Source organism: Onthophagus taurus, unplaced genomic scaffold (assembly GCF_036711975.1).
Source record: "Onthophagus taurus isolate NC unplaced genomic scaffold, IU_Otau_3.0 ScKx7SY_16, whole genome shotgun sequence".
NCBI classification, from domain to species: Eukaryota; Metazoa; Arthropoda; class Insecta; order Coleoptera; family Scarabaeidae; genus Onthophagus; species Onthophagus taurus.
In genome coordinates, this window is record NW_027248941.1 from 2,807,770 (window position 1) to 2,826,861 (window position 19,092).

Below are 19,092 nucleotides of genomic sequence, written 5' to 3' on the forward strand. Positions count from 1 at the left end.
TCTAATTATATTAATTTAAACTAAATTGATTCATTTTATTGTTAAATCTTATTATTAATTTATCCTTAAATTTAAAAAAATCATTATTATTTAGTAATTTTTAATAATAGTAAAAATTAATTAAATAATAATTAATTTATTATTTTATTTTAATTATTTTAATTTTCCTAACCTGTCTCTAATAATGAACTGTTAAAATGAATTACATTTTGACAGTCCATTTTAATTTTAAATTATATTTTTTTAACTTCCACATTTAATGTAAACAATTAAAAAGTTTTTTTATAAATAAAACAGCTTAGGTTGGTACTAAATCGTTATTTGGATTGAATTCGTTAAAAAAAAATAAGTTGGTATCCCTACACTAAAAACTAAAACGTCAAATATCAAAAAGAAAATTGGCGGAAAAATAAAAAATTAATCCGATTTTATCCAAAATAATGGAATCTATGGAAGTGGAAAAAATTCCCGGAATCTCCTCATCAAAATTAAGTGAAACCATCGAAGATAAACCAAAAAACACTAATATTCCATGGTAAGAAAATTTTTAACCTCACTTTTTTTTAACCCCAAAAAATAATTATAAATTAATTAGGGTTGAAAAGTATCGTCCTCAAACTTTCCAAGAAATCGTAGGAAACGAAGACACTGTATCCCGATTAAGTATTTTCTCCCGACAAGGAAATGTCCCAAACGTCATCATAGCGGTACAAAATTAAAATAAACTAAATCAATCAATTAATAAGTTATTTTAGGGCCCCCCGGGAGTTGGAAAAACAACAACGATACTATGCCTAGCTAGAATATTACTCGGAAACTCCTTCAAAGACGCCGTTTTAGAATTAAACGCATCCAACGACCGAGGAATCGACGTCGTAAGAAACAAAGTTAAGATGTTTGCGCAAAAAAAAGTGACTTTACCACCGGGGAGGCATAAAATCATCATTTTAGATGAAGTTGATAGGTACTATTTGAATTATTTTAAATAAAAAATAATAAAAATAATGTTTAGCATGACAGAAGGGGCCCAACAAGCTTTACGAAGAACGATGGAAATATACAGCAACACAACCCGTTTTGCTTTAGCCTGTAATTACAGCGAAAAAATAATCCAAGCGATTCAATCGAGATGTGCCGTTATTAGATATTCGAATTTATCTGATTCGCAAGTTTTAGCCCGAGTTATTCAAATCTGCCAAAAAGAGAATGTGAATTACACCGAGGATGGGTTAGAAGCGATCGTATTCACCGCGCAAGGCGATATGAGGCAAGCTTTAAATAATTTACAATCGACACATAACGGATTTGGCACGGTTAATTCCGAGAATGTGTTTAAAGTGTGTGATGAGCCCCACCCAATTTTAATTAAGGATATGTTGAAGCATTGCGTTGAAGGTGATGTTAGGAAAGCGTATAAAATTATCGATCATTTGTGGCATTTGGGGTATGCCGCCGAAGATATCATTAAAAATGTTTTTAAAGTTTGTAAAAATATGGATTTGGAGGAATCGATTAAGTTGGCTTTTATTAAGGTGAATAAAATAAATAAATTTTTTTGGGTTAAGTTAATAATATTCTTATTTAGGAAATTGGGTTGACCCATCAATGCATTGTGGATGGCTTAACGACTTTGCTACAAATGTCTGGGATGTTATCAAGGTTGTGTAAAGCATCGGAAGAGTTTAAGAAAACTTAATTTTGCAACCAAGAGGTCCATCACTGCTATCATCGCAATCATAAACGCCGTTATTATATTGTTCAAAACATCAGATTTAAAAATATCCACATTAATAATGAAGCTTGCAACGCGCGACATAACCCCAAAAATTTCTAGTTTTAGTTTTACTAAATTGTGTTATGAGATTTGTTTCAATTGCCATTTAGATTTATTAATTTGGATGTTTTTAAATCTAAGTAATATTTGCAATACAGGTTATAATTAAATATCAGAAAAACTTGTTATTTTAAGGAAGATAACCTATTTACCATTTTAAGGTAAGTTAGCTCCATCTCTGATTTCATTTTGGTATTAGTTTTATTTTTTTTTTTGACGTTTATTAATTTAGATTTATTTTAATTGTTATAATTTTATTAATTAACACTTAATTAATAAAATTGATTCAAGGTTGAGTTAATTTTTGGTTACTTCTAGGTGAGTAATAATAAAGTTAGGTTGGTAGCCATTCCTTTCATATCAATATTTTGACAGAAGCAATTTCGTAATTTTTAGTAATTTCTAATTGTTATTAAGTGTTTTATTGTGTTTATTATCCAACAATGGACTCCTTTTTGGTCCATTTTAGGTGAGTAAATAAAAAATTTTAAGGTTTAACGGCTTGTAGTGTGAGAAATAAAACTAAAATTAGCGCAATTTAGCGTTGCAACGCGCGATATAACCCCAAAAATTTCTAGTTTTAGTTTTATTTCTGAAATTGTGTTAACAGATTTGTTTTAATTGCTCTTTAGATTTATTAATTTTGATGTTTCTAAATCGAAGTAATACTTTCAATTACGGGTTATAATTAAATATCAGAAAAACTTGTTATTTTTAATGAACGTAACCTATTTGCCGTTTTAAGGTACGCTAGCTCCATCTGTGATTTCATTTTGGTATTAATTTAAATTTTTGATTTGACGTTTATTTATTTATATTATCATTTTATTTGTTATAACTTTAGTAATTGCGTTTATTATTCAAGGTTGAGTTTATTTTTGGGTACTTCTAGGTGAGTATTTAGATTTATTGACTTAAAATTCTTTACTTAAATCATAAAAAAAATTAGGTTGGTAACCATTCCTTTCATATCAATATTTTGACAGAAGCGATTTCGATTTCAAGTTTTAAGTAATTTGTTGTAATTGTTATGAAGTGTTTTATTGTGTTTATTGTTCAACAATTGACTCATTTTTGGTTCATTTTAGGTGAGTAATTAAGAAAACTTAATTTTGCAACCAAGAGGTTCATCACTGCGATCATCGCAGTCATAGACCCCATCACAATATTGTTCCCTCGCTATACACATCTTTCCATTAACACATGGATATTTATTATTATCATCACCACAATTCCTCGAGGGGCAATTCAACTCATCGTAGCCATCCCAACAATCGAAAACCCCATCGCAATACTTTTCTAACTCGATACAAGAAGTCTCATTCCCGCAATGGAAGTAATAATCCAAGTTGCAAGCACAATCGTACTCATCTACCATGTTAGAACAATCGATTACTCCATCGCAACGCTTCGTTTTTGAGATACAGCTTAACCCGCAATTAAATTCGTTCTTTTCGCAATTAAAAGCGTACTCATTCTTAACACATTGAAAAATATCGAGTTTTTTGTGGAGCTTTTTACATTTTTGTACGTTTAACTCGCACAAACCACCACATCCGGTCGGATCGCGCCCATCTGTCATTTTGACGCAAACGGGGAAATGAAATTCGAGTGTTTTTAAACAAATCTCGTCTTTTGAGCAATTTGCACAAATATTAATTAAGTTTAAAGTTTCGTTTATAATGTTTGATGATGTTGTTAAAAGAATCGTTGGTTTTAAAGTTGATGTTGAGATGTTTTGGATTGGTTCAATTTGTTGTTTGAAGCTTTTATCTAAAATAATAAAAAAAATTAAATTATGATTTAGTAAAAAAATAAAGATTTACCGAAAGAAAAATAAATCGCGAATAAAATCGAGATAACCACACAAATTATCACCCATAAATAAACAATTTTCGAGGAAATCTCTTTCTTGGGATTCTCCTCGTTCACTTTTAGCACGAAAGTGTGTCCGAAAACGTTTCTTTTCACCACTATGTTACTGTTATAAGTGTTTTGATGAATTTCTCGCGAAATCGTTGGAATCTCAACATCTTTATCGTTAAAATAGTAATGGATTTTGGTCAATTCCACTTTTGGTTTATCTAAAAACATGTTGTGGGTTAAGTTGCGTCTCAAACTGCGAAAATAACGCGAATAGACTCAATTATGTGTGATAATAAGTTTCGCAAACAAAGTTGTTAGTCGCGGATACAAACAAAAGTGCGCTTGAAATGAGGTGAATGAGGGAAAAAGGTAATAATAAACAAGGGGGAATAGGTGAAGCGTGAAAGGGGTAATTTAAACGGGCACCATCTGTTCGTTTCTTTATGGTTTATGAAATAAATTTAAATTGAAGCAACTAAATTAATTATTCACTTAGAAATAACTTAGAATTACTTTGATTGTAAATTCGAAAAAATTGTGTCAAAATTTTATTATGACACGAAGGGGTGCCAACTTTTTTCTATTTTAAAATTCAATTTTTCTAAATTTGAATTAATGAAGTAATATTAATTATTAAGTTTTCTTTATAACAATAAATTGATTGCAACATTAATGAACGCAAAAATCTTCAAGTTAATATTTGCAAAGTTAAAAAAGTTACAAAGATGTAAAAATTTTCAATAACCTAACCTTCAAATTCAAAATTCAAAATTGCCTGTGTGTGAACCTTCCTCGCATTCAACCAATCACGTGCAAGGTCAATCTGGTGACAAATTTAAAATACTCCTCCTGGTTTAAAAACAGAGTATAATTGCCAAAGAAAACTTCAAGGTATAATTAATGTTTGTAAACAAAACTAACCTTACCGAACATTCGTTAGAACATGGTTAGAACCGTTCTTTGAAAATAACAATGGCCGATGTCTTAAGTTGTCATCAAACTCGTTAAAAAAAAATAGAATTAAATAAATGAACGTTATTCAAGAAAAACTAATAAATCTTTACACACAAGTAAGTATTGATCAAAATTATAGGAAACTCTTGTGAGTTGTTCTTTGAGTTTGATTCTTTGAATTTTCTTTTTGTAGGTTATGTTAAATAATAAAATAAAATTATCATCTGACTCACTGTATAAAAGAAAGGATTGGAGTTCAATGTGGTATCTGGATTATGGAATTGTCTCTTGTGTTCGGGGCACTACTAATTTTCTGGATTGTCTACAGGATTCTTCTTACGGGAAATTGCACTGTTTGTTCTTCGGATGATCTCGAAGAAGTATCGGTAGTTCTCGGAATAGGTTGTAGGATGATTCACTTTTTATTTTAATATTCTAAGTTGGTTTGACTTTTTTTTTTTTTAATTATCTTAAATTTTTGAGGTTATCTCTTCAAAAATTCTTTTATCTGACGACGTGGATTCGACGCTGGTCCGACGACGACTCTCTCACTCCCTGCTTGCGATCTCCTTATATACCCCGGCACTCCAACTGTTTTTTCCTCGTTTCTGATTGGCTCTTAGCTTCGCGCCCTTTTCAAAATTCTTCCTTCGAAACTAGCGTCATCTCTTGATTTTTCTCGGAATTAACCTTCAAAATTTAATTCTTTTTTCGTTGATTTCTCCCTTATTCCTTTATGAAACGTAATAAAACTTCGTGTTCAACGTTGTCTTTTCTTGTTTATAGACATACATTGGAGTACACGCCAAATTTCAACAATGAGTAAAGTTAGAAAAATTCAAATTTAAATCAAAGATTTCTTTCTCAAAATAACGTTAAAACCTCAAAAGATGGATGAAAAATGTGCTTTAGGAGCTGGACTATAATAATTGATACATTTGGAAGTAAACAAAACGGTTTAAGATAAGATTTTCACCAACAAAAAATCTCTCTGTCACAAATTCTAGGTTATGTTCTCTCGGTGAACTAAGAGAATGCTAAAATTATTACAGTATAATTAATGTTTGTAAACAAAACTAACCTTACCTCACATTCCTTCACGCTATAATTGACATTACAAAAGAAAACTTCACGCTATAATTGTCATTACTAATTGCCAAAGAAAACTTCATGGTATAATTAATGTTTGTAAACAAAACTAACCTTACCGAACATTCCTTCACGCTATAATTGACATTACAAAAGAAAACTTCACGCTATAATTGCCATTACTAATTGCCAAAGAATACTTCATGGTATAATTAATGTTTGTAAACAAAACTAACCTTACCGAACATTCCTTCACGCTATAATTGACATTACAAAAGAAAACTTCACGCTATAATTGCCATTACTAATTGCCAAAGAAAACTTCATGGTATAATTAATGTTTGTAAACAAAACTAACCTTACCCAACATTCCTTCACGCTATAATTAACATTACAAAAGAAAACTTCACGCTATAATTGCCATTACTAATTGCCAAAGAAAACTTCATGGTATAATTAATGTTTGTAAACAAAACTAACCTTACCTCACATTCCTTCACGCTATAATTGACATTACAAAAAAAAACTTCACGCTATAACTGCCATTACTAATTGCCAAAGAATACTTCATGGTATAATTAATGTTTGTAAACAAAACTAACCTTACCTAACATTCAGCGTCTGAAGACACAGTGCTAAACCCGAAACTTAAAGATATACAACTTAGCGCTGAATAACAATTAAAAGTAGAACTAACACTTGCACTAGAACTATACTCTGTTTTTAAAACACATAATTACCAAAATTGTAACAAATAAACGTCAAATCAAAAATTAAGATTAATACCAAAATGAAATCAGAGATGGAGCTAACCCACCTTGTGTTTGGAACAATATCAAAAAAATATTTTTTTTGTAAAATAATTCTTTTTTTTACAGCGACATCTTTTGTTCGATAGTGGAACTGAGTATATACAACCGAGATGGAAGCCGTTCTTATAGTAGTGGTTAAAAATTCTGCTTAAAAATAATTTTAAAACCTTTGTTTACAGATTCCTACAATCTATACACAAGAATAAAAATAATAAAATTGTCGCAAAACGTTACAAACGCATTTTTTTTTGTTATTAGTGATATCTAAAAACGTGATAAACCCTAAAAAATCTTATTTATTCACATTTTCTGCTTCTCTAAACCCCGTATAAATGGCCCCATGAACCGTACCATAATGAACGGGAGAAGTGGCTTCTCCAGCGAAAAACACAACATCCCTTTTATTTCGATTCTTTAAAGGTTCCCCTAAATCGTTATGGCTGAGCCGTTTCCTTGACTCAACCGTTTGAAACGAATAAGTACCCAAGAAATTTGCGTTCGTGTACCATTTTGACCTTAAAAAAAAATAAAAAGACAAAATTAAGAAGCAATTAATTAACTAATTTTACCTTATCATTCTAATTGGACGCGGGACATCAAATTTATACCCCAAAAATTGGATCAAAGCAAATTGAATACCCTCAGTTAACTCGTAATCACTTAAATTTTCGATAAAAGGGACTTTCGGACCATCAAACCAAACACAAAGTACGTTTGGGTTATTTTCCACGGATAGGATAGCCGATAAAGATGTGATCCAAGAAGTATTTAATGATTTTCGCATGGTTTTTTCCCAAATAAATTCGAATCCTCCGATTTTTCCGTGTTTATTGAACCAATCTTCGGCGAATTCAAGGTAAACTTTAACCACAGCACCAATTCCTAACGTTTTGATCGCTTTTTTTTTATAATCCGGTAACTCGGGATCAAAAATCTCATTCATTTTCGATTTTAAAACGCCTATAGATGGCGTAAAAATCACCTTTTTCGATTTGTACTCGGTGGAATCTCCGCAAAAGATTGTTATTGTGTCATCGGAATTATCCCAAGAAATTTTCGTTACGGTTTTATTCAATAAAATTTTATTTTTTGTATCGATATCATCAGATCCGTAAGGGGATTTACCTAAAAATGATTTAATTAGTTTATGTGATTATTTTGGAATTAAATTTAACCTAATAAGATTTCTAAAATTGTTTTGTAGCCGTTTCCTTTCCAATTATAATCGAAATTAACACCGTCTATGGAATCAGATTGGGCTGAGGGTTGATTCCAATCCAAAGCACCTTCTGCAGATTGAATTTGGTGTTGGAGATGCTCCAACATATCCTCTAATAAATCAGGAAAATCCTCGGGAATGCTAATTTTCTCGGTCAATTCCGAATACACCCCCTTTGCGAGCTCTGCGATACTCTTCCCATCTCGAACATCATTGAATTGATACACTTCTTGTATAACTTGTTGGAACTTCTTAATAATATTTGGAAATTCCTTCCGATTCGAATACAATAACCTAATCGGAGATTGATTACTTCGTTCTAACAACCCCAAATCCTTCGCCAACTTATAAATCGGATCTTTCAAAGCGTTTTCGTGGGCCCATTGCCCCCCTAAATCCACATAATTATCCCCGAATTTCACGCTGTTTATTCGGCCTCCAATTCGACTCTCAGCTTCAAGAAGCAAAACGTCCGTTTTATTCCGAGATAATTGCGAAAACGATGCTATTCCGGATGCTCCTCCTCCAATTATGATTACTTCGTGAGGAGAACTTGAAAAAGTTGAGAAAATCAATGAGAAAAATGTTAAAAACTTAAAAAACATTGCCCCAACGAAATTTTTGGAAGTCAATTAATGAATGAACTTGATTTAAAAAGAATAGTAATCAAGAATGATATTAATAACTAACTTAAAACAAGATAAGCAAATTATCTTTTTAGAGAACTCTGAACTTAGATTAGAACTATTTTACTTACAAAAATCTATTTCGGGGTGCTTAATAACCAATTTGAGATTGATTTTAATTGATTTTTGTGATTTAATTTTAATTAATTGAATTTAAACGAAATATGACGTTTATAAACGTAAACGTTGATTAACACTAACATCGAAACAAAGATGGAGCCACGCGGATTAAATTAAGATGATTTTTAAAATATTTCGAAAATTAAAAACATATTAATTGATTTAATTAAAAACAAACAATAATTAATAATTATTTTTCTTTTTAAATCGATTTTAATAACAGATTAATTTTAATTGAAAAAAAATTGTTACTAAAATTGAATAAGAGATGGCACCACTTGTAAAAATGAAATTTAATAATTTCCAATAAGAAAATTAATAATTATTACTTACTTCACTTCTTAGATTCAATAAGATTCACGTCTTAAGAGGTGCATTTGATTTCTGAGATTTTATAAACCGGATTCGAAACATAACCTACAAAAAGAATATTCGATCATTTATTACGATTTCAAATAAAATCAACTTACTTAACATAATTCATCTCGACACAAATTTTATCACTAAATTTCACCATCGCCTTAATTATTCAATGATTTAACTGGTTCCAAAGATACAAATTCCGTAAAATTAATATAGTAACACTAAATAAACAATTTTCCGTCGTTGTATCATGATTAATATGATAATGAGCTCTTCATCATAAAATACAATCGTTTAAGGTACTCCATAATGATAAAGGATCCCTTCGGCTAAAAATTTCATAATCTCTGGAGCAGTGGTGATCATAACCTAAAAAAGATGGAAATTATTAAATAAATTTGAAATGATTTCACAAAACAAACTTGGGACTTTATAATCAGCTCCAAACTTCACCAACAACCAAAGAATTGAGCACAATAAGTTATTCAACCACATAATCTGTCTTGGTAATGTCAAAGTCAACAACATAACCTAATATTTAAAATTTTGGAACTTAAACATTGGGTTATTTGATTCATTAATAACTTAAAATTAATAATTAAATGTTTAAAATAATTTAAATTCTTGATTTATTCAATTAAAAAAATTGTAAACGAGGTCGGTAAAGTACAAAATTATTTAATTGTTAGTTACAAAAATGAACTTTTATAAAAACTTACCAAAAAAAATCAATTAGAATACATTCCGAGCTAATCAATAACCAAATTTGAATCGATATTAATTAAAACGCACCAATTTCTTCACTTAAAAAGTTATTTTGCCAAGAATCTTATTTCATAACCTAAAAGAAACGTCATTAGTAATAATTAACACAAAAATATAAGCATAGATGGAGCCACTTTGGTTATGCCAAACTATAAAATTTTAAATTGAATTCTCATTTTAATTAAAACTTATAACCTTTAATTATAAACTAATATATAAAATTTAAACAAAATCATCGATTAATATGATTTTTCATTAAAAAGCTTTCATTTTCCTCCAACGTCTCAACTTTAACATCATCTTTCGATATCTTCGTTTTAGCCCCGACGTTATTAATCCAAGATTTTCGAATTAATTTTAATCCCAAATAAAAAATGATGATAATGAAAACCCACTGGAGATATTTAACGGTTAAAGCGGAGTAAATTAATAAAATGATGTGATAGGGAAGGTTCAACATGCTCTAAAAATTAAATAATTAAACGATTAAATATTAATTTGTGTTAATCGTTTACAAATTCCAACCAAAACATTGGCACAATTGAGTCACTAAACTTGTTTAAAACGTTATTATTAAATCCGGATAGAGATTTGACGTGAATATTGAGTTGAATCATGGCTTTTTCCTCTAAAGGTAAACCGGTTATCTAAAATTAAAATAATAGAATTAAAATTTTGAATTATAAATTAATTTTACCGGTTCCACGATTACATAGGAACGATGGGCTGCTTCTTGAGGTGTTAAACCTAAAACTTGTCGTTGAAGTTGTTGGTTTCCGTAAAGGAAGTGAGGGAAACTTCCCGCCAAAGGAAACGCTACAAAAACAATCACTTTTATTGGATTAACTTTGAAATTAAACTTACAATAAAGGCAATTTGATAGATCAGATAACCCATCTAATAAAGTCGGGTTACTTTTATAGCAATCATCTTCTGGAGGGAACGTTCGATTAAACACATCACCCGGGACTACAAATTTATATCCAAGTAATCCATATCGTTTCACTTCTTTTTGATAGATTAGTTTAGCTACCCTGCATAACAATTTCCGGTAATATAGTAAATCTTGATCTTTAGTTACGAATTGGTTAAAAGTTACAGCTTCCGAGGCGTTCGTAATCACATCTTTGCATTGCTCGTTATAACCGGGTATTCCTTTTTCTCCGTTGTAACGATCTATTAATGAAAATAAAGAATGCCCACTCTTTGTACCCATAAAAGCTGTTACATTATCTCCGAATCGTTCATAAAGCTGAAATAAATTGCGATAAATTTAAATTAAAGTGAGGTTAAGCACAATAAATATGGATCGATAAAGTAGAATACTTCTTTCATGAACTTATTAGGTAATGACGATAGGTGTCGCTGATTTTTATTAATTTTTAAATTAATTAATAAGAAACTTACATTATTTAATATCCCCATGTTATCAGTTGGGGCTAATGAGGGGATATATCGATGTACAAACTCTAAAAGTGGGTCAGTAAAATTATAAAGAAGATTTTGAATCGTTAAATTAATAAAAGGTTGCGTTTCGAGCATCGAAATCATGCTTTTAAACCCAAATTTAATAAGATATGGGCTATTTGTGAGAAAAGAAGCGGACCCCTGTAGCAAAAATAAATAAATTAATTTAATTTTTTAAAATTAATGCAATAAAACTCACCAAAAAAGCCATGTTTGGGACAACAACCACCGAATTCAAACTTAATTCATTTTCTTTTTCATCATATTTAGGCGTTTTTTTAACATTATAACTTATCGTTGAGTTTGAATTAAAAATAACGTTCGAATGAACCCAATCTTCCCTGAAAACGATAGGCCCAACTTGATTAATAACCATTTTTTCATCCAGACCCATCAAAAATCTCTCAGAATTAGTAACATTAAAGATGTAAATCTTCAACGTTGCGTCTGGGGGTTTTAACCACCACTCATAAGCGGGTAATCCTTTTCGCATTTGTAATCTTTCGTTCATTAACAACTCAAACGGGGTCCAAATTGATAAAAAAATCGATGTTGATGTTAAAAAGAATCCAAAGAAAAACGATGTCGCGCGAGATTTACTTAAAATTTGTTGTAACATTTAAAATATGTTTATTAAATAAACTGTTAACGTGTACTCGTTAGTTTTGCACGAGAAATTACGGAGTAATTCAGTTTTTAATAAGATATCGGAAATAATCAACAAGGTCGAGACACTGCACCTAATTAATAAACAGTAATTACGAAGAATAAAACGATTTTATTGTATTAAGAAATCAGTTTTTTTAGTATTTAAGTAAAACTGAGTTTAAACGAGTTTGAATCTAAACTGATTCTCGGTCTGGTTGGATTCGTGCGGTTGCGAAGGTTGAAAAAAAACCGTATACGGTCGCGGGATATTGAAATTGGTGCCAAATTTAAATTTGTTAACTTAAAAACGATTATTGCAAAGTAATGTGTGGCCGAGTTACACTTGGACCTTGATTGGTTTACAAGAACTAGGCGCAATTACCAATAATAATTTGTTAATTCCGAGGGGAAATTGAGAAATTATTTTCAACATACAAAATAAATACATATCTAGGAAACTTTAACGATCCTAATAATTGCGGGTGTAATTATATACGATTCTTCTTCTTTCTTTTTAAATTAAATTTTCTTTTTTTAATCATTGGTAATGTTTAATAAAAACTCGTCAAACTGGATTCAAACAGATGTTGGAGTTCCCAACGCAATCCAAATTTATTTCTTTGTTTGGTAAAAATAACAAAATTGTTTTGCAGACCATTTCAAGGTTAATCTTCAACTTTATGGGCAGAAAGACTCCGGTCGATAGCCCTATTTTTGGCTGAGTTTTAATTTATATACTCCTTTTTTTTTTAATTTATTTGTATTTTTTGCATCCAAAACTAAAATTAGTTTCCTCTCTCTCTCTAATCTAATTAACACGATTTTAAACATTTTCATCTTCTTAAAACGATATTTTTCGCTGAAAATAATAAATAATAAAGATAAACATTTTTAAATTAAAAATGATCTGTCAAACATCAGGTTAGGTAACCCACAAAAAATTAAAATTATTAAAAATATTTTTTTTAGGATTAAAACGATAAATAATGAATTATTAATAAGATTTAATTTAAATAAATTAAAAAGATGCTGGGGAACCCCAATTTAATCAAATCAGTTTTTTTTTAAATTTAATATTATAATTTTAATTATTTTTCCTAAAATAATCTAATTAATAATTAATTAGCGATGCACAGAAATCATTTCAAGGTTAATAACGCAAATACAATTATTAAATTAATTATTATAATAGGATATTAAATAAAATAATTTCCAAAAAAAATGGATGTTGTAGTGACATCTCTTAGAGAAATTTCCACAATTATAAATTACAGATTTCTGTAATCATTTCATTATTACTTTTTAACTTAAAATTTAAATAAATGTTAAGATAGATTTCGGCTTTAAATGTTATTAAAATCGTAGATAAAGTTACCTTAATAATAAATCCTTTATATATACACAGAAAAGGTCGTGTCGTTTTCCAATCCTTGATTTTATTGTATTAGGATAAATTTAAACACAACTTTTTGAAAAAAAATTTGTTCCTTTCAACTTCTTTTCCAATAATTAAAAATTGTATTGTTTAAATTAATAATTTATAGTTGCTGTAAATATTAATTTAAATTTTGTTGATCCTAACCTAACTTTTTATCTTATCCCATTTAAGACATTTGTTTTGAGTTGTTTATTTCCCGACGAAATAATTTTGTGATTATGGGGTATTTGAGTTAACTAAAACACGTTTTTTAACACTTTCAACTTCTTAACAGCACAAATTTCGCAGAAAAATAATTAATGTTTCAAACGACGATTAATGTTGAAAATGAACTGTCAAAACAAATTAAGGTTAGGAAAATTTAATTATTAAAAATAAATAAAGATTTTTTTTAACTTAGGAATAAATTATTAATAAGATTTAACAATAAAATGAATGAATTTAGGTTTAATTAATATTAGAAAAACACGTTTAATTAAAAATATTTTAGTGATATCTTTTGGTGAAACATTGTACTATATCAATATAACCTAAAAATTACCTTCATTTTATTAAATAAATTAAAGTATTTATTGAAAATCATATATATATTTATTCATTTGAACACAAAGTACAAAATAATAAGAGAAGCTACGCTAAAGCTAAAATAATACGTTATTCCAAAAGGAAAAAAAGACTTAAAAAGAAAAATAAGAAACTTATCGATATTATTACAAATTACAAACAGGTATAAAATAAAATGCCTTGTACATAAACTTATTAATTTCTTTTTTTTCTCTTCTAGTACTGACTGTTAAAGAAGAAACAACACCGAATCTAAAGTAAATCCCTTGGAAATAACTTAGTCCTAATAATTCGTCATATACAGGTTGGTTCATAACAACCAATCAAAAAAAAATTAAAAATTATTTTAAACCAGCCTATATATCACTTTAAATATTAACTTTTTTACTTTGTTTTCATTAAATTCTCTTTTTACACTAAGAAATCATCAAAATACTTATTTTAATCGACGTCACCTTTTTAATTTCAAGTTGGAATAAAAGAACTGACAAACATTGTTATTAAAAATTCATTTTAAGGCAATCTTTTTCAACTTTCCAAATACACAAGGTGATTGCGAGTTCTCAAATTCAAACTTGACGCCGAGAAAACATTTTTTTTAAATATTTCTTTCATTAAAAAAAAAAAATAATTAAAAAAAATTTTTTGTTTCTTACAATTACGTGATTATAGTTAGTATTAATATAAACTCTATGGGATTAGATCGTTATTTTTTACTCTCAAAGGTTTTTGTGTTTATTTTACTCGGATTTTCACATGATCCGACATTTTTCTTCACCTTGCGGATCACCTTGTTGATGATGGAGATCTTCACCCGTTAAAAAACCTCCGGACATTTCACGGTGTCTTGATGACAAACTAGAAAGTTGTCTTTTTACTCTAAAAAATAAAAAAAATTAAATTAATATTAATTAATTAAAGAAAAATCGATAATTATAATAAAAAGTGGTTATTGAATGAGTGAAAGGATAAAGAAGAGGATAATTATTAGAAAAGGATGAATGCTTTTTTAATTTTAATTAATAAATTAAGTTGGTTATTTCTTTTAAATTTATTTAAAAAATAAAATCAATATTTAAAAAAAAATCAGGTTAGATTTAATCTTGTTGTCATGGTAACCCCCCACTAAGTCAAGGTAAAGGATTTATAACATGGCGGTGATGTCATCGCCCACAAGATCTATTTATAGTAGTCATGTCAACATCATAAAAAAAGTAACCAACTTAAAATAAAAATTTAATTTCACTATAAACTAATAATATTAATAATTTTATCCACATGATACCTTAAATGGTCTCTTATTAATCAGGTTAATCGCAAAATCAATTTTTTTTAATGGTACGATGCTTACCATTACCTTGTAAATACTTGTTGAGGTCCCTTCACTCAAACAGCACCTTAAAGGAGAATAATTTTGAAATACTTACACTGAAAGGTGACGATTTTTGTTTCTAATCAATCATTTAAAAAACAAATCTTTTGGGATTCTGTTAGTTTGGTTAATCTTCGATTTAGTATTTAAAGGAAAACTTTAAAGGAAACACTCACTCAAAATAAACTTATACAAAATAAATTCGACCTCAGTTACAAAACACAACCGAGATAACTCAAATTAAATCGATAAACACAAAAAAAATTAATCAAAAATAGGATTAATTAGATATAACCTAAAAATGTCAAATTTGACACATCAATCTAACCTCACTCTTTGATTAATTTTTAATTTAAATACTCAAAATAATAAAAAAAAAGTGTTAAATGATTAAAACACAAAATAAGCAACCAAAACAATTTTAATATTAATCATACCTTTCCGAGACGGCAATTTCCTCTCCGTTCGTATTCAAAACGGTCGTTGTCATGTTATCCCCCACAAACCATTTTTGTCCCTTCATAACCAAATTGGTTGGAGGTTCATGATCCTTTCCAGAATCACTTGACCACACTGTAATTGTACCCTTCGGCTCCGCCTTAATATTTCTATGGAACTTATAGGTCGTTTCCAAGTCCCCAGCTTTTCTTGTGATGATGAAACCCCCCAAAGCCACCTCTTTATTCCCTTTATTATGTAACTTAACAAATGCTCCGTCCGGGCACACTTCGGAGACTTCAATATCACCCTTCGAAGAACTGTTTATGCTGTAATCGGACATTGACGACTCTTGGGATTCCTCCAACAATGTGCGCTTGCGTTTTCCGCCCATTCGAACGGGAGTTCTACGTTGGGATGATCCTCGAACCCCTCGCGATGTGGTTGTTGTAATTAATTGTTCGGATCCGGTGGGGGTTATGTTTAATCTGGCCTCTTCAGATTCCAACAGTTTCCGATAAGCGGCTATTTCCAAATCTAAAGAAACTTTGATGTCCATTAAATCTTGGTATTCTTGTAATTGAAGCGCCATCTCATCGCGAAGTCGAGACAATTCGTTTTCTAACAACGCCAAATCTTCAGCGTGGCGCAAACGCTCAGTTTCCAAGAGTTTCTCTAATTCGCGAGCTCGAGTTGTTAAGGTAGCGTTTTGCCCCTCCAATTCAGCGATGCGGTTTGATAAGGAATCAATTCGAGTACGAACTTGGCGTAATTCCTCAATGGCTGCGGTCGCAGCTCCGGAATTTCGACTGGCGGCTGATTGTAATCCTTTGATTTTGTTTTCATAGAGGTACTCGATTTCTTGGCGGTTACTAGCCATTTGGCTTTCGTATTGTTCGCGGAGATCGTTAAGAGCTTGTTGGAGTTTAGCTTCATATTGTTCAGCAAGGCGACCATCGATTTCACTGATTTCAACTTGACGCCGAGAACGGGTTTCAGTTAATTGTTGTTGGAACACCTAAAAAAATATTTTTTTAGTTATTTTTAGTTTGTACTAAATAATTAGACGAAAATACGAAAAGTTAGGTGTTTGTATAATTAAAATTTTCGATTGATTTGGGGAGAAACACTTTAAAGAAATAATTTGAGGCTTCAAAAACGTATTTTGATAGGATTTTTTGGTTCCATTAAACGTTTTTTCGTAAAATTTAATGATTTTAGGAAGGAATTAAACAGTAGGGTTAATCTGTCAAAAATACGAGTTAATAGGCCTTATTACCGTTAGATGGGGTGAGTTTAAAACAAATTAATTTTATAAATAATTAATGTTTAAGCGATTTAAAATTTATAAAATTAACCGACTTACTTTGCTTTGTTTTAAGCAATAACACCGATTCTTTAAAATATCCAAAAAAAATTTAAATTAACGAGACAAGAAAAGTGAGGTTATGTTGACTTTTTGATGAAAACAATTAATTTTGAAGCAAAAATCTTTTCGTAGAACTTTAAATCACTTCAAATCAAAAGTACGGAACTTCAAAAACGTATTTTGATGGGATTCTTGATCCAATTAACTTTTTTTTCGTAAAATTTAATGATTAATTTAATCATTGGGTTTAAACTGTCAAAAATATGACTTAATACTTACGGCGTTTTTGCCGCTAGATGGGGTAAATTTAGAACAAATTAATTATAATTTTATAAATAATTAATATTTAAACGATTTAAAATTTATAATTAACCGATTGACTTTGCTTTGTTTTAATTAATAACTGCGATTTTCAAAAATATTTAGAATTTTAAATTATTTACTATCAATTCTTTTAATAAAAGTTAATAAAACAGGGGATTTTTTTCAAGATATAATAAATATTTCGGGAGATTATGATAACTACGAATACTAGAAACAATTTTATGACCCCTAAAAAAATATTACACTTGTGGAATTTATCTAAATAAAAATATACTTACTGTATATTTACTTTTTGATAACATTTAATAAAATATTAACTATTTAACTACAACAAACATATTGACTCACAATTTATTTTTAGCTATTTATGTCAGCAAAAAAAATTAATTTATTTTTAAAGTTGGTATCAAAGAAACAAATGACCTTGAAATTAATATGACAATTCGTGACATTTCATTGATCACACAAATTCAACAGGAATTAAATGAAAAAAATATTTCTTGCTAAGAAAAAAATCGATAAAAACGCTGCCCACTCAAGAGAATAGTAAACACAAATGAGGTAATCGACCAAACGTTTCAAGGTCTTGACCTAAATTTCCCAGCTATTACCCAAATTTATAAAAATAAACTTGGTCTATTCATATTCAAATCGATCTAACCTCAAAAAATGTTATGAATTTCGCAATTTTAAGCGCCACGTGTGGTTATTTTTAATTAATTGATTTAAGACTTTAAAAATTAAAATAATTTTTACCTGATCCTTAAACGATAACTCCTCCCGAAGACTTTGATTATTATTTTCGACATCAACCCGTGCCAAGCTCTCCTCTTCGAGTTGTTTCCTTAAATCGTCAACTTGTTTTTTTAATTTATCCCGTTCGGCTTCAGTATCTCTCAAATCTCCCATAGCTTTTTTAGCATCGCTTTGAGCTTGATTACATTTCAATGTTAAATCATTAGCCCTCGTTTCCAAATTCCTCAAAGAGTTCTCGGCTATCAACAAATCTTTGCTTTTCTTTGCCAACGAAGCCTTTAAATCCTCGTTTTCATCCCAAAGGCGTTTCGTATCAATTTCTAACTTGGCTTTTTCACGGTGAGTCTCATCCAAGAGTCTTCTCGCATCGGATAGTTCTAAATCATACATCGACTTGATGTTTGAAACTTCTCGAGTGACTGTTTCTTGGGATGTTTGTATTTCGCGGGTTAACCGACTATTTTCGGCTTCTAAATATCGTACTTTATCGATGTAAGCGGCTAAACGATCGTTTAGATTTTGTAAATCGGCTTTCTCTTGGAGGCGAGAGTGCCTTGTCGGGCTCAAAGGGCTTCCGGGACGTTGATTTGATTGTTGTTGTTGTTGGGACGACAACGGGGTCGTCGATTTTTTGCTGCGAGTTGCCATTTTATGATTATTGGGAGTTCTTCGGCGAGCGTCGTTGTTGATGACGCGATTCTAACCTCACTTTTTTAATGACGGTAACCACAGGGGGTTGATTAATTTTTTTACACTCAAACCGGTTCGGGCACGATTAGATTTGGTACTGTTTCTGGCGGTGATGCACACTGAACGGTATCTAACGGTTTTCCTTGGCTCGCGGAGTCATAGGTGGGGCATTTTTCGAAATAAGGACGCTTCCAACGGTTCACAAGGATTATGACGTAATTGATTATTGTGATTGTCGGGTATAGATGGCGCTAAATCGTATTTACTTTTTAGGCGGGAAATTTAAATTTTTTTAAGGTTGGAATTAAAAAATTGTTA

The 19,092-nt window shown here is 30.0% G+C and overlaps 4 protein-coding genes across 11 annotated transcripts; 1 reads left to right on the forward strand and 3 right to left on the reverse strand.

Moving 5' to 3' along the window:
- The first annotated feature begins 440 nt into the window (after positions 1 to 440).
- On the forward strand, positions 441 to 1,944 carry LOC111417369 (replication factor C subunit RfC4). The gene is made up of 5 exons (XM_023049628.2): positions 441 to 535; positions 596 to 707; positions 756 to 964; positions 1,013 to 1,532; positions 1,586 to 1,944. The coding sequence occupies exons 1-5, from the start codon at positions 441 to 443 to the stop codon at positions 1,694 to 1,696; spliced, it is 1,047 nt and encodes a 348-aa protein (XP_022905396.2). The 3' UTR covers positions 1,697 to 1,944.
- A 915-nt stretch (positions 1,945 to 2,859) lies between these two features.
- Positions 2,860 to 8,424, reverse strand: LOC111417291 (spermine oxidase-like). 4 transcript variants are annotated; one of them, XM_071201127.1, is made up of 5 exons: positions 7,731 to 8,424; positions 7,125 to 7,680; positions 4,995 to 7,070; positions 3,661 to 3,918; positions 2,860 to 3,607 (listed from the first exon to the last, which is right to left on the reverse strand). In XM_071201127.1, exons 1-3 carry the CDS (start codon positions 8,377 to 8,379, stop codon positions 6,848 to 6,850), a joined length of 1,428 nt encoding a protein of 475 aa, XP_071057228.1. In that variant the 5' UTR covers positions 8,380 to 8,424; the 3' UTR covers positions 2,860 to 3,607; positions 3,661 to 3,918; positions 4,995 to 6,847. The 4 variants fall into 4 exon arrangements, with proteins under 4 accessions (XP_071057228.1, XP_071057227.1, XP_071057229.1 ...); XM_071201126.1 differs by having other exon boundaries at positions 4,888 to 7,070; XM_071201128.1 differs by lacking the exon at positions 3,661 to 3,918 and having other exon boundaries at positions 4,888 to 7,070.
- LOC111417353 (scavenger receptor class B member 1) lies at positions 8,237 to 13,590 on the reverse strand. Of its 3 annotated transcripts, XR_011642263.1 has the most exons (11): positions 13,199 to 13,590; positions 11,375 to 12,682; positions 11,116 to 11,316; positions 10,573 to 10,960; positions 10,406 to 10,524; positions 10,224 to 10,355; positions 9,904 to 10,171; positions 9,663 to 9,784; positions 9,051 to 9,312; positions 8,914 to 8,997; positions 8,237 to 8,326 (listed from the first exon to the last, which is right to left on the reverse strand). XR_011642263.1 is itself a non-coding variant. In XM_071201124.1 (7 exons), the coding sequence occupies exons 2-7, from the start codon at positions 11,792 to 11,794 to the stop codon at positions 9,941 to 9,943; spliced, it is 1,476 nt and encodes a 491-aa protein (XP_071057225.1). In that variant the 5' UTR covers positions 11,795 to 12,682; positions 13,199 to 13,590; the 3' UTR covers positions 9,866 to 9,940. The 3 variants fall into 3 exon arrangements, 2 of the variants coding, with proteins under 2 accessions (XP_071057225.1, XP_071057224.1); XM_071201124.1 differs by lacking the exons at positions 8,237 to 8,326; positions 8,914 to 8,997; positions 9,051 to 9,312; positions 9,663 to 9,784 and having other exon boundaries at positions 9,866 to 10,171; positions 10,421 to 10,524; XM_071201123.1 differs by lacking the exons at positions 8,237 to 8,326; positions 8,914 to 8,997; positions 9,051 to 9,312; positions 9,663 to 9,784 and having other exon boundaries at positions 9,866 to 10,171.
- A 239-nt stretch (positions 13,591 to 13,829) lies between these two features.
- On the reverse strand, positions 13,830 to 18,979 carry LOC111417323 (lamin Dm0-like). Of its 3 annotated transcripts, none has more exons than XM_023049580.2 (4): positions 18,085 to 18,979; positions 15,635 to 16,653; positions 15,183 to 15,222; positions 14,541 to 14,704 (listed from the first exon to the last, which is right to left on the reverse strand). In XM_023049580.2, the coding sequence occupies exons 1-4, from the start codon at positions 18,730 to 18,732 to the stop codon at positions 14,684 to 14,686; spliced, it is 1,728 nt and encodes a 575-aa protein (XP_022905348.1). In that variant the 5' UTR covers positions 18,733 to 18,979; the 3' UTR covers positions 14,541 to 14,683. The 3 variants fall into 3 exon arrangements, with proteins under 3 accessions (XP_022905331.1, XP_022905348.1, XP_022905339.1); XM_023049571.2 differs by having other exon boundaries at positions 15,177 to 15,222; XM_023049563.2 differs by lacking the exon at positions 15,183 to 15,222 and having other exon boundaries at positions 13,830 to 14,704; positions 18,085 to 18,978.
- Between the last annotated feature and the right edge of the window lie 113 nt (positions 18,980 to 19,092).

Bases quoted from the DNA above. Each gene is read 5' to 3' on its own strand.
- LOC111417323 (XM_023049563.2), bottom strand. From the start codon at position 18,732: ATGGCAACTCGCAGCAAAAAATCGACGACCCCGTTGTCGTCCCAACAA. The intron at 16,654-18,084 runs GTAAAAATTATT...ATATTTTTTTAG, and splicing joins AGTTATCGTTTAAGGATCAG to GTGTTCCAACAACAATTAAC. The intron at 14,705-15,634 runs GTATGATTAATA...TTTATTTTTTAG, and splicing joins GAAATTGCCGTCTCGGAAAG to AGTAAAAAGACAACTTTCTA.
- LOC111417353 (XM_071201123.1), bottom strand. From the start codon at position 11,794: ATGTTACAACAAATTTTAAGTAAATCTCGCGCGACATCGTTTTTCTTT. The intron at 10,961-11,115 runs GTAAGTTTCTTA...AATTTATTTCAG, and splicing joins ACATGGGGATATTAAATAAT to CTTTATGAACGATTCGGAGA. The intron at 10,525-10,572 runs GTAAGTTTAATT...TTGTTTTTGTAG, and splicing joins TCTATCAAATTGCCTTTATT to CGTTTCCTTTGGCGGGAAGT.
- LOC111417291 (XM_071201127.1), bottom strand. From the start codon at position 8,379: ATGTTTTTTAAGTTTTTAACATTTTTCTCATTGATTTTCTCAACTTTT. The intron at 7,681-7,730 runs GTTAAATTTAAT...AATCATTTTTAG, and splicing joins AATTTTAGAAATCTTATTAG to GTAAATCCCCTTACGGATCT. The intron at 7,071-7,124 runs GTAAAATTAGTT...TTTTTTTTTAAG, and splicing joins CGTCCAATTAGAATGATAAG to GTCAAAATGGTACACGAACG.
- LOC111417369 (XM_023049628.2), top strand. From the start codon at position 441: ATGGAATCTATGGAAGTGGAAAAAATTCCCGGAATCTCCTCATCAAAA. The intron at 708-755 runs GTACAAAATTAA...AAGTTATTTTAG, and splicing joins TCCCAAACGTCATCATAGCG to GGCCCCCCGGGAGTTGGAAA. The intron at 1,533-1,585 runs GTGAATAAAATA...ATTCTTATTTAG, and splicing joins TTAAGTTGGCTTTTATTAAG to GAAATTGGGTTGACCCATCA.